At 34.9% G+C, this 14,498-nt stretch overlaps 1 protein-coding gene across 1 annotated transcript; it reads left to right on the top strand.

Moving 5' to 3' along the window:
• Positions 1-352: 352 nt before the first annotated feature.
• Positions 353-10,490, top strand: LOC107597735 (fatty acid desaturase 6-like). Its single transcript, XM_016288909.1, has 6 exons — positions 353-733; positions 4,162-4,328; positions 5,429-5,609; positions 5,915-6,099; positions 8,094-8,273; positions 9,517-10,490. Exons 1-6 carry the CDS (start codon positions 496-498, stop codon positions 9,664-9,666), a joined length of 1,101 nt encoding a protein of 366 aa, XP_016144395.1. The 5' UTR covers positions 353-495; the 3' UTR covers positions 9,667-10,490.
• Positions 10,491-14,498: the final 4,008 nt, after the last annotated feature.

The following is a 14,498-nucleotide window of genomic DNA, read 5'->3' on the forward strand; positions in this document are numbered from 1 at the left end:
TAAAAAATTTTTTTTTAAAACACAATATTTACTGAATTTCTGTGTAAATAAAAGAAATTTTCAAACATCTATGTAATTAAACCATACTGAACACATTTCAGTATAAATCATCCGTAAAACTATTCTTGCCTAAATTGATTTTGTGATTTGACAGGTTTTTGTTTGTTGGTTTGTTTACACAGAAATAGCAGAATTCATGTGTAAATTAATTGATTCTGTCTTGAACAGAAATTTGTTGAATTTATTGTAGAATTATTATAGTGGTTTTAAAATGCATTCTATAGCTGTGTGTGTGTGTTGTTCTTGTGATAGGAGATGACGCAGGGCTCTTGCAGCTGTGAGGACACTCCTGCCAAAAGCATCGCCGTGGGAACGAGAAAGACAGAGTGAGCGCGTTTCTAGCGCAGTCAGCACTAAAGTCACTCCCTCCCTTGTTTCGCGGACGGGACGGAGAGTGTGTGCGTGAGCCATGCGTCTCTGAACTCTAGCGCCAGCATGCAGAACATTCCTGAGGAGAGGAGAGAGACCGGCAGCCCACGAGGCCCCGCGTCCCGGGATGGTGAAGGACACGGGGACGGAGCGCAGGGGAAGTCGCAGCCGGACGCGGAGCGGGAGACGCTGATGATGGAGCTCACGCGCCTGGTGCAGAAGAGTGTGAGAGAGAGCAGCTGGTGGGAGAGGAGAGGAATAGACTGCAGCATCCTCACCGCAGCCTTCATCAGTTTACCGGCAGGTACACACACACTTTGACCACTTTTTCATTATAGACACAAAAAGACTGATTAGACACACAGGCTCTTTGGGAGAATCTCGAAACAAAAGAACTCCTTTTTCGAATCCATTATGTAGTTTACATGAAACTTACCCACATTATCTATATATCTATATATATAATATGCATTGAACTTATATGTATGGCAATGCTAATAGGCTTTATTTTTCTTAATGCAAAATATAATTTAATTTACTTTTTTTCCAATCATATCTTGGGGGGGACTTTCAACTAGTTTTTTTTTTTTTTTCAACTTTCAAATAGTTTTCATTCAGAAATTCACAATGACAAAATAAATGTGAAGAATTTAAGTAGAAAGACTAAAGTAGTATTTTCTTGCAAAAAAAAATCCAATAATCTGTTTTATATACTAATATACTTTCTTTTTTTTCTTTCTTGTTTTTATGATGTAAGCAACATAAACAATTTATAAATAGTTTGTGGTGTGTGGAGAAATTAACAACTGAATACGAATTTGTATCTTGCTTTAGCCTGAAAATATTTGCATCTTGATAGATGCTCGGAGTCCAGGGAACAATCTGTGTTTTTATGTTGTGAGTGTTTTCATTCCAACACATAATTGTGTTCAAGTGTGTGTACAACGGCCTGGATGAGTGTATAAAGGTGTGTAATGTTATTAATGGAGAGTATTTTGGATAATGTGGATTTAAAACAAATTGTTGATTTGTTTAGTCATGCAGTCTAATGGTGTGACTGTGTGCCAGCCGGTTATTGGGTGAAACTTGGCTTTAACACTGACACAAAAACCAACAACTTCAGTTTTGTGCCAAATGTTCTTTGACTTTCAATCCAAACAGATCAGCTTCTTTATATAGTAACGCTTTTAAAGCTTTCAGACATTGGCTTAAAGGGATAGTTCACCCAAAAATGAAAATTCTGTCGTCATTTAGTCACTTGTTTCAAAGCTTTATGAATTACTTTCTTCTGCTGAAAACAAAAGAATGAAGACCAGGCAGTTGAAACCAGAAACTGTTTGGTTACCAACATTCTTCAAAATATATTTTTTACCGTTCAATAGAAGAAAGAAACTCATACAGGTTTGGAACAAGTAGACGAGTAAATGATGACAGGATTTTCATTTCTGAGCGAACTATCCCTTTAATATCCAAATTACCGAGGCGCTCCTGTGGCGTGGTTGTCATGGCGACCAGTTCGATCTGGGTGCTTCCCTCCCATTGGGCAGATCCAGTTTCCTGCAGCACTCAAGCCACTGACTCCTCTTTCAGAGAGAAACCAATGATGGGGGTCAAGACTGCTACATTATTAGAAAAAGATCATTTAATGCTGTATTATACTAGCCAAAACAACAGGACATGGCACAATTTAATTATTAGCATCATATTTTAGAAATTTTGTAGCATTTTCTCCAGTCTTTGGATGAAAAAATATTTAACAGAGCAAACGACACCAAATATATCTTAAAAAGGCATGAACTGCATGATATTTTGTTTTCATATAAATATGTTATTATAGTACTGTAGTTGCTTAAGTTTAAGCTTACTTTTTATTGTGTCCCATGAGAGAAATGAGTTTACTGTGTCACCAAACAATATCCGACATTACGAATAATACATAATAATGCCCAAAAATATTATAATAAATCAGATAATCACACTCTCAAACTTCCCCCGTTTGGAAGCATAATTCTCCAGACATTGCCATCAAAATACATAATTTAGTTTTAAAAAGATACCAAATGAAACATGAATTCAAAGTTACTTGCATTTATTCATTTAGCAGACGCCAAAATTCACTGTATCTAAATTCACTATAAAAAAATATTCAATGAATGCAAAACTTTTCTTTTATTTAAAAAATATAAAATCTACCTTTAGGGGGCGTTTACGCGACACTGTTTTCAACTAAAAACGTTTTTAAACTTTTTACGTGTTTCGTCTACACTTCAGTGGCATTTTGGGGGCCTAAAAATGGGTTTCAAAGTGCACGTTTTTGAAATCGACACCGTTATCATCTCCGTGAAAACTCTGAAAATGTTAATTTGTGAAAAAGGTGACGTCATATTCAGTGTTGAGGAAAGTTACTTTTAAAAGTAATGCATTACAGTATTGCGTTACTCCATAAAAAAGTAACTAATTACGTTACTTAGTTACCTTTTATGGAAAGTAATGCGTTTCATTACTTTTGCGTTACTTTCGCGTTACTTTTTAAATATGAGCAGGGCTAGATTGTTTTTAATATAAGAAGTTCTATTTATAGCAAATGTAAAAGCCCTTTCACACCAAAAAGTGTAATGAATAATCCTCAGGCTGAAGGAAAAGTAAATTCACGTCTGTACAGCAGAACGCAGGAGAAGAAACACTCTTCAGCAATAAAAAAAACAATGAAGCACAATTCTTAGTTTATCTAAAGTCATTTTTGCTTATTAGTATGGTTGAACTGGATCATCAAAGGTCAGCAGCAAAGACATTGGTTAATAAAATGGGATTAGATACATTTGTGTTATTTAACATATTTAATTATTACAGGTTTGCATCATATTGCGTCAACATGCGTTTTTATTCATTTTGATGAATACTAAATCTGTTTTTTCTGAGTGGGATGAATTAATGCACATTTAGTCTAGAACTACAGTAACATCATGTTCACACAGCGCACACAACACTTCTGATTTCTCCCAGTATGGGGACAGGAGACTTGTCAGTCAATAAATGGGAAAACAAAGTAACTGGCATTACTTTTTTGAAAAAGTAACTCGGATATTTTCTTGTAAATTAAAAAAGTAATGCATTACTTTACTAGTTACTTGAAAAAGTAATCGGATTACGTAACTCGCGTTACTTGTAATGCGTTACCCCCAACACTGGTCATATTACGTGTTCGGTCTATAAAAATGTGTATTACTTTGTATTTCTTTACAAAGCGACATCACTATCAGCTGGCCTGGTATGCATAATACAGTGTTTTTAGTCATTTTAACAGATCCGTGAACAGGGATCGTTTTGACAATTTTGTTGTCTGTACGCAAAACTTTTCAAAAATGCAAAGGAAAACTTTTCTGTTTTCATATAAACGTACCCTTAATTTAAAAGTTTACTAGAGCATGTTTTACAAGAAAAAACTACTTCAGTCTTTCTACATCAAAATTTCAGTTGAATTCAATGTGTTACTTGATATTTATCTGCAATTAATTTTGAAATTTACTAGCAATCTCTGAGTAAAAATAGTTTCTACTTCAACATTTTGTATAGTGTTTTCTCAACTCATTTCTAAACCTGTTAATAGTTACATAATGCAAGCCTTTTGTGTCATAGCTTTGCTTATGGAGCATAAATGTCATCTAGATGTCCCTGCTTTGTGGTGCTCCGCACCTCTGCACTGTTACAGTGATGCTCTTCTTGTGTCTGCAGGGTTCCTGTTGTTGGGTTCGTCTCAGCCGCTGTATTTCCTGTCAGGTGTTCTGATAATGGGTGTGGCTCACGCTGTCATCACCGTTAAAGGGACACACCTGGCCAGTCACGGCGCGCTCAGCGAGTCTCCGGCCTGGGCCGACTTCTGGGCCGTCTTCTTCATCGAAGTGAGATTTGCTGGCGATGTGAAATTATTAAACATTGTGAATCTATTGGGAAATCTATAAGTAGTAAAATAATTTATTACATGAAAAATCACCAAAAGAACCATGGTTTTGCCATTTCTGGGTCTTGGTACTCCCACTGTACTTTCCGTTTTTACCTTAATTTCAATTTAGTTTCTATTTTTTCTTTAATTCCATGTGTTTTGGGTCATCAGGGGGTTTTGTACTAATGTTTAAAGCGCAGTGTGTTTCACATGCAGTTAATTCTCTGCAATATGAGAATGCAAAAGAATTTAGCGGATTAATTCTTCATGAATTAACTTCATGGATTAAGAGGATTTAGATTAATTTACAGTTTCCATCCTCTCAAGAATGCAAAAGTCATAATGTTGATCATATTCTATGGTAACAGTATGAACACACATACAGTGGGCCCCCAAAGAATTATTCAACTTTATAATTGTATAAGCAGTTTTTATTGCAAATTATGTTAGCACAACAGTTTGAGTCATTTCTCTTTAAAGCTTTGACGACAGCAGCACTGGAGCTATGAATGAAAAAAGCATCGTGCAAAAAGCAAGAACATCTGACCTACATTTAATTTAAAATTGAAATTAAATTGAATTATTTAATTTTCCATTAAATAATTTACATTATTAAATATTTTAATTTATTTACTTTTTACTGTTTTTGCTATTTACTATTTAAAAATTTAAATATTTACTATTTTAAATTATTTTTATGTAAATATTTAATTAAAACACTTAATAACGAAATAGTTTAATTAGCTTAGTAAATGAAAATATTCAATAATTGAAACAATTGCATGTATTATTTTAATTAAATTGAATAATTAAATTAAATTGCAACTTCATACAAAGGATAAACTCATTGATAAAGATATGCCCCCCCCCCCCCCCACCCCACATGTACTTACATTTGATAAGTCTCCTAGAACTGGTGCACAATTCTTAATTTTACATCATCTTCAAAATCCAAAAACTCTTAAATGAGAACAGATTTTGATGAAATGTGAGAAATGTCTCTTTTGTACCCCTGCATGCATCATATGAATGCTGCTGCTCATCTCTGGCGTTTCTCAGGTGTGCGGCTCGTTCTCTGCGCGGGCCGGCGTTCAGGCTCACGTGAAGATGCATCACGCTCACACTAATGTGATCGGTCTGGGAGACTCCAGCACCTGGAAAATCCCCTTCCTTCCTCGATCCGTCTACCTGTTCATCGCGCCGCTGGCCGTCCCCATCATCACACCCATCGTCGCCATCGGTGAGGCCCTTTTCGGTCCCGACAGTCACAGCTTCTCAGTGCATCCTAACCAGTTATTATAAGATAAAGCCACAAGTGATAAATCTTACGTGATCCTTTTGTTTTGATTAGCAGTGATTGTTGTTTCACGCTCTTTTACTGAGGATATAAAATTACATTTTTGCTTAGGACACCACATCAACCGAGTTCATTTAACTCTGAGCTGATGGACATTTACATATATTTGCATTTGACCTTTGAGTGTATGTGCTGGTACCAGCTTCATCATCAGTGAAACCTCTAGCATATTCTCTCTTGTGTTTCAGGTCAGCTGAAGGGTCAGTCTCCGCTCCAGATCCTGCGCACCGTCCTGTGTGTGTGTCTGGGGTTTTTTTCTCAGTATTACCTGCTCAGGTGTGTGTCAGGACTGTCGTGCAGCTCTGCTCTGGTGGTCATGCTTCTGTGCAGAGCCATGTTCTCCCTGCCGTACATACACGTCAACATATTTCAGGTGAGATATACCATCATAGAAAAATGCAAGCTGCATTTTGATATATGACTATGATATATATTTTTTGTTGTGCACCTGATTTTGATTCTTTTTTTGGAATTGCATGCTTTCTACAAATGCTTTCGATATTCAACCATAGCATCACACAACAGTAGCCCAACTGTTTTTGCATGTTTAGTTGTTTTTGCATGCTCAGAAAATTTATTTCAATTATTTACACCAATTATCTTCAGGAAAATATAAAATATAGTTTTTGCATGCTATGGCTCTTTTTGACATTCTCAGTAAATATAAATGATATAATTTCTACCATGTATAAGCAAAAATATATAGTTGTTTTTACATGTTATAGTTGTTTTTGCATGCTCAGAAAATTAAATTGAGAATATCGCTTATCTTTAGAAAATATAAAAAAAATAGTTGTTTTGCATGCTGTAGTTGTTTTTCCAAGCTCGGAAAATATAAACGTAATTATTTACACTACTTATAATCAGAAAATATAAACATGTAGTTGTTTGTGCATGCTCAGAAAATTTTAATTAAATTGTTTATATGACTTATCTTCAGAAAAGATAAGATTGAATCATTCCAATTGGTTTTGCATTACTTTTTTTTTTTTTTTTTTGCATTATCAGAAAATATAGGGTACATTTTTACACTGCTTATCTTCAGAAAATATAAAAAATATATTTTTTTTACATGCTCAGAAAATATAAATTAAATTATGTATACCACTTTTCTTCACATTATATAAAAACAGTTGGTTTTGCATGCTATAGTTGTTTTTACACTGCTTGTCTTCAGAAAATATAAAAACAGTTGAGTTAAGGTACAGTGGCGGTAGTATTTCTTTGGTCCTGAGCTTTAACCAGTGCACCACACACTCCACTAACAAACTCCCTCGCCCTACAGTAACACTTCAACACTACATTTTTCTGTCGTCTCTCTCTGGTTCATAAGAGTAATCATTCTGAGCGTGATCTTTCGAAGCTATTAAGCTAAAGTCTGCATCAATCCATCCCTGTCTGTGTGTGTCTCTCCATCTTTTCCTGCGAGACCTGCTCAATGTGGCTTTGTTCTCCTCTCCTGCTCGCGGAGGTTCACAGGGTTCGTTTGTAGAAAAACATAAAACGGTGGAGAACAATTCACGCATGATTTTCCCAGGCAGAGCAAAGGGAGAATGTACTTCTGTATTGTGCTGATCCTCTGAGGTATTTTTTGCTGGTTTAAAGCTTTTTAAAGGGCAGCCGTCGGCTCTGAGACCCACAGCGATGTGTGAGACCTTTGTTTAGGAGTGAATGCTGAGTTGCTCTGTTCATAGCTGCAGTGTGTTACAGTATGTGTGTGTGATAAATGCTTGTATGTGCTATAAGTTTTGTCTAGTTTGGGCCCCCTGTGGTGTCAGTGGCGTCTCTCGGGCCGCTGAACGTGTTTCATCCCACTTAAAGATAAAACACACACACTGAACTAAAGGTGGAATCGCTTAAAGGCGCCATAATCTTCTCTGTTTCAGCATTTCATTGTTACATTGTTAAATTGATTTTTCCGTACTGCTGGTTCGTCTGGTCAGAGGAGAACTGGCCCCCCGACTGAGCCTGGTTTCTCCCAAGGTTTTTTCTCCATTCTGTCACTGATGGAGTTTTGGTTCCTTGCCGCTGTCGCCTCTGGCTTGCTTAGTTGGGGACACTTCACTTCATTTCCAGCGATATCGTTGATATGATTGCAAAGATACTATTTAAACTGAACTGAGCTGGATGTTGACATCACTGAATTCAATGATGAACTGTCTTTAACTGAAAAATGAGTGTTTACTATTGTCATTTTGCATTATTGACACTATTTTCCTAATTAATGCTGTTCAGTTGCTTTGACACAATCTGTATTGTTAAAAGCGCTATATAAATAAAGGTGACTTGACTTGACTTGACTTACTATAGAGTTGTAGTTGCAGTTTTCTTTTTTTATAGTTGGTTTCTGTGTCTCCCCTTTCGCAGCACATCGGCCTGTCAATGTTTTCTGCCACTCACCGGCCCAAACGCATCTACCAGATGACACACGGAGTCCTGAACCTTCCCCGAAACCCGCTGCTGGACTGGACCTTCGGCCATTCCCTCATCAGCTGCCACGTAGAGCATCACCTCTTCCCATTCCTGTCTGACAACATGTGCCTGAAGGTGAGCGTTCATACTGACAGCCACAGCTTATATGGACATGGAACAAAGGGTTTCTCAAACTGCAGTATATAAAAAAAATTTTTTTTTAATTAAATTATTAAATCATGTAAATAATTGATTTGTCATTTAATCATGTAATTTTTTAATATTTAAATTAAATTAATAAAATGATTTTAATTGTTTTAATTAATTTATTATTTTAATATTGACGTGTTATTTTTTTCTAAATGTTTATGCTGCATTTTAATTGAATAATGTAATGTGCAAGCAGAAACGTGGATCTAGGCGCAGGGAATTTAATAAATGAAACCAAACAAGAACGAGAGCATTACAGGAAACAAAGACTGACAAAGGACAAGTGAAACACAAGGGATATTTATTTACATGGGGGGGCTAACGAGCTTAACGAGATAAGACACACCTGGGGAGACCAATCAAGAGGAACAGATAAACAAACAGACTACAAACAAAGCACAGGAAACACTTCAACATAAAAGTCCAGACAAGACATAGGGAACATGTAATTAAATTTAATAATGTATAATATATAATTATAATATTAATATTTAATAATATAATAAAAAAATGTAATATTACATAGACAATATTAAATTGTTTAATCATTTAAATAATTAAATAGTTAAAATAATTTAAAATAATGTATTAAATTAACTTAAAATGCAGCCTTAACAAATAAAGTATTAATAGAATTCACAAAAAGTAATAATTGAATTAATAATTAAATTGAATAATTATACTAATGGATAAGGATATGCCGCCCCCCCCCCCAAAATGCAATTTAATGTACACATTATTAATAACTTAACTCAATATTTAGATTAAAATGCAACATAAAAAAATAAAGTAACAGTTTTTATAATAATTTAAAATAATTAATAATTTAATATTTAATTGATTTAAAATGCAGAATTAACAAATCAAGTAACAATATGATTCACAAAAAAGGAATAAATTAATGAAGATGTCAAGATTCATTAAAATGGCAAGGATAATACAGCCAATAAATATGTATAAGTAAAACAAATTGTTTGTTTAAATTAAATTAAAATGCAGGATAAACAAAGTAACAATATTAACAATACAATTCACAAAAAAAATTATAAATGAATGAAGCAATATTCATTAAAAATGATAAACAAATTGATAAAGATAATATGGCAAGTAAATATATCTAATAGTAAATGAATAGTAATAATGAATATGCATGTGTTTATTGTCTCAGGTGAAGCCTATAGTGTCTCGGTATCTGAAGGAGAAGAAGTTGCCGTATCTGGAGGACGGTTACGTCTCCCGTCTGCGTCTGTTCTTCCACAAATATCAGGAGCTGATGGTGTTTGCGCCACCCATCACTGACCTGGTGGGAATCCAGTGACGGAGGAAGAGGATGATGAGGATGAAGAGCAGAAGACAAGGGAAGATTGACACTGACATGACGACGGTCATGCGTTTCCAAATTGTATACATGCATTAAACTGGTGCATGAAGGCATTAGAATTAAAGTTAACATGAAACTCGGCTCACGATCCATTTTACTTGCATAATATGATGCATTTATGAAAGAAACGACAAGAAAACAAATGTAGGATGAGACTTGAATGATGAATGAAAAGTTAGTGCTTTCAGTCTTGGATGACATTTTGATGAAGGATAATGAAGCTAAACATTTGTTTGTTCAGAATAACATGTACTGATGAAGGACCAGGAATGTGCAATAAGAAAGTAAACCGGATCGAATCTGAATTCGTGTTGACTTTATCACAAGCAATGCCGTGCAAAGAGAGCATCTTCTCATTTAAAAAAATGCATTCAAATATACTTAAAAGGAGGATTTCCTTCACACTGGTTTTTATGACAGTGCTTCCTATTCTCTAAGCTAAATGGCATTATTGAATGTAAAGCTCATTGCCTTATGCACTGACGTCAGATCAGTGCTAATACAGCACTGCAGCTCTCATCATTCACGACCTCTGACCCCAGATCAGCTCTCCGCTTCAATAAAGCTGTATGAAAACTAAAAAGATGCATTAACCTTTACCTATCTATACAGGACACACTTTGACTTTGTTCCAAAGTTTAGTGAGCTGCCTTTGCTGTCTCTTAAAGGGACAGTTCACCTAAAAATTAAAATTCTGTCAGTTACTCACCCTCAAGTTGATCCAAATCGGTATGAATTTCTGTCACCTGTTGAACACAAAAAAAGATATGTAAAGAATGTTTGCAATCAAACAGTTGACGGTAGCCATTGACTTCCATAGTATTTTTTTCTCCATACTATGGAAGTGAATGGCTACCGTCAACTGTTTGTTCAACAGCATTATTTAAAATATCTTCGTTTGTGCTCAGTTGAAGAAAGAGAATGAATAAATGATAGAATTTTCATTTTTGGGTGAACTTGGGTGAGACTAATTTTGTTAAGCCACAACTCCGTGCGTCATACAAATAGTGCTATTCATGTGATGCACACAGAAGACAATAGAGTTTGCAATGCATTATGGGATTGCATTTAACATTTTGATCAAATGAAAGTATCTTGAAGGTAGCATAATTATTATGATGTCTTAAAATGCTGTCTAGATAGGAAGCTCACTGGGGTTCGGAACATAGTTTTTGTGTAGATTAAAGTAAATAGTAGACAGAAACAAGACTTTTTTTTTTATTACGGTTGTAGGCAGACTTCTTTGAATTTGCTAACAATAATCCTATTATCTGAGTACAATATTAATACAGCACACAGTAGAGATTGAGTACATGTAACTGTAATGAACATGTGGGAAATTCATTTATTTGACCTTAACATAATAATAATATTCACAGTATTACAGTTGTACTTATGCACTGATTTGTTTATGATTCAGTGATTTTAACCAGAATCATTCACCTTTGACTTGCTTTCGCTGAATGCTCGTGAATGTAAGTGTGTCTGTGATCGAGATGAGCGTGCGAGAGAATGTTGCTCTCCTCTTTCACTTGAAATGAAGATGATACATTGATTTTACTGACCAAATAAATTGAAGTAGATATTCAAAAGTTTTGATGTAGTGCTACATTTATTCTGCAAGATTTTCATACAATACAAGGCTATTTTATGACTTCAAAAGACTTGGAATGTAGCACACAATTCATATAGACGCTTTTCATGTTTGCTTTTATGCTGTTTTCTGTCCAATTTTAACTTGTATTGTATGTAAATAGCAGCATGTTTTCTTGTGATTGGAACAACATGACTGAGTAAAAATAATATTAAAGTGAAATATTTCAATTAAATTATTAAATTAAATGTTTTAATTATTTTTTTAATTATTTAAATAATATATTGTTACTGTATTTGTTTATGCTGCATTTAAATTTGATTTAATAATTAAATATATAATATTAATGTATGTAATAAATATAAATATATACACACATAAACATACACACACACGCACATAATGCAGCATTAACAAATACAGTAAAATAGCGATAAATAAATTAATGAAGTAACATTTGTCAAACGGGATTAATTCAAACAAAAAAAAATTTACAGATACAGATAATCTGCCAAATAAATATATATAATAATTAAACTATTTAATTCAATTAAATTAAAGTCAGCATAAACAAATAAAATAATACAATTCACAAAAAGGAATAAATTAAAAAACTAATGGAGAAGAATAATATGCCAAAAATGTCATTTTAATGTAATGCTTAAATTAAAATGTAGCATAAACAAATAAAGTAACAATGCAATTCACAAAAATTTATAAATTAATGAAGTAGCAAAGTCAGACGGCATTGGAATAACATGAGGGTGAGTAAAAAGCATATATATATATATATATATACGTACATACAATAAATATAAATATATACACACATAAACATACACACACACGCACATAATGCAGCATTAACAAATACAGTAAAATAGCGATAAATAAATTAATGAAGTAACATTTGTCAAACGGGATTAATTCAAACAAAAAAAAATTTACAGATACAGATAATCTGCCAAATAAATATATATAATAATTAAACTATTTAATTCAATTAAATTAAAGTCAGCATAAACAAATAAAATAATACAATTCACAAAAAGGAATAAATTAAAAAAGTAATGGAGAAGAATAATATGCCAAAAATGTCATTTTAATGTAATACTTAAATTAAAATGTAGCATAAACAAATAAAGTAACAATGCAATTCACAAAACTTAATAAATTAATGAAGTAACAAAGTCAGACGGCATTGGAATAACATGAGGGTGAGTAAAAAGCATATATATATATATATATACGTACATACATACATACATACACACACACACACACACACACACATTATATTTACTTTCATTTGTTTATTTGTTTGCTGGGGCTTGACATCACTAAATAAACTGCTAATTTATTGAAAAACCATTTAAATGTATTTTATGTTCCGCAGAAGAAAAGAAATCTGGCTTTGGATCATGTTGCAGTTCTCTCTGTCCAGCAGGGGGCAGCAACACACACACACACACACACACACACACACACACATTATATTTACTTTTATTTGTTTATTTGTTTGCTGGGGCTTGACATCACTAAATAAACTGCTAATGCATTGAAAAACCATTTAAATGTATTTTATGTTCCGCAGAAGAAAAGAAATCTGGCTTTGGATCATGTTGCAGTTCTCTCTGTCCAGCAGGGGGCAGCACTTACCTTTATCTCAGAGAAGTTTCCTCCTGTTGGCTGCAGACAATCCCTGCGTTCCATTCGGAAGGGCTCATCCCTGTGCCCTAACCCCTTCAAAGGGTTTACCCTCCAGAGTGAGAGCTTCGAAGGAATGAGGGGTGTAGGGGTAAAAACAAAAACTCTTTCCCTGCGTCCCAGTGTTCATACTATCCATCCTAAATAGTATGTGAGATTAAAATAAGTGTGCCCCAAAGCATAGTATGTTGAAAAGAGTATGCCAGAAGTCCCCGGATGGTCTACTATTTCAGGTAGATTTGTGAAGTGTGGATCTGTGCACACTCTGATGGCTAATATTACCCACAATCCATTGCGCTTTGACGAATGATTCGGTTCAGAACTACAAACACGAATAAAAAACTACAAACATGGCGGATGTGCGCGACCGATTGTTAAGTAGACAGGTTTAGATAAAGGGGTTTGAGTTACTAATAATCAACATTTAACCTGGTAGAAAATTGTATTCAATGTTATCTGTGTTAGGATATTTCATCTACCACAACAATGTGAACTTTTATAAACATCCGTTTGGCCATTAACTTTTAAATGCATCATTACGCAAAAAAATATGAGCAGAGTTCTCTGCATAAAGACCCACGGCTGGCAGATCAACGTGCTACTTCATTTCTCTACGATACGGTAGAAAGTTAAATGAAATAAACTGTGACAAGATGATTGACAGGCCAGTTTACAGTGACAGGATGCGTGTAATTATGCGACAGAGCGCCCCGTTAAAGACGCAATTGTATGACGTTATACTATATCCCAAAGCTTGCCTACTCTTCTACTACACACTCAAAAGTGTGTACTTTTTCTTCACCAAAAGTGTACATACTTTAAGGGCGTAGTATAAGTAGGCACATTGGGATGCAGCATTTTTTTGGAATGCACTTCTGCTTCACCTTAACGAGACGATCAAGGAGGGGCCTTTGTCGCACATTTTGTACACTGGTTGAATCGTCTATACATACATTTATAGGTGAAGTCGAACTCTGTGACCCCAAACAACTTCCCTGTGCAAAGAATCGTGGGGGCCTGAAGTGTCCATCAATTGTACCCTTTCGAAATCCTTCATTCCGAAGGGCCCTTTGAAGTGGCCAGTTTTGAGCACTTCGGTTTGGAACGACCCTTCAATATGGCGGCCATGATAGTTTTCACTCCGAAGTGCCCTTCGGAGGGCGATATATGCTGTTTGGAACACACCGATGAGGTGCTTCTCAGTATCCCTCCTCATTTCCTCGCTCCTCCGTCCTCCATCCTATGACCCGGAAACCGATCGCGCTCAGCCGCACCGCGAGGAGGCGAGGATAGAGGAGTGAGGAGGCTTCCTGAGGAGTCATGAGCGAGGATACACAGGTGTATCCTTTGCGGAAGTGTTTTTCATCGAAAAAACTGATGCACGATTAAATTCTCCTCCCCCTTCACATCTGTTGTAATAATTTGAATTTACATTTTACCTTTGCAGTTTAAATAACCATATATGTCA

Source organism: Sinocyclocheilus grahami, unplaced genomic scaffold (genome assembly GCF_001515645.1).
Source record: "Sinocyclocheilus grahami isolate Dianchi unplaced genomic scaffold, SAMN03320097.WGS_v1.1 scaffold236.1, whole genome shotgun sequence".
In the NCBI taxonomy this organism is placed as follows: Eukaryota; Metazoa; Chordata; class Actinopteri; order Cypriniformes; family Cyprinidae; genus Sinocyclocheilus; species Sinocyclocheilus grahami.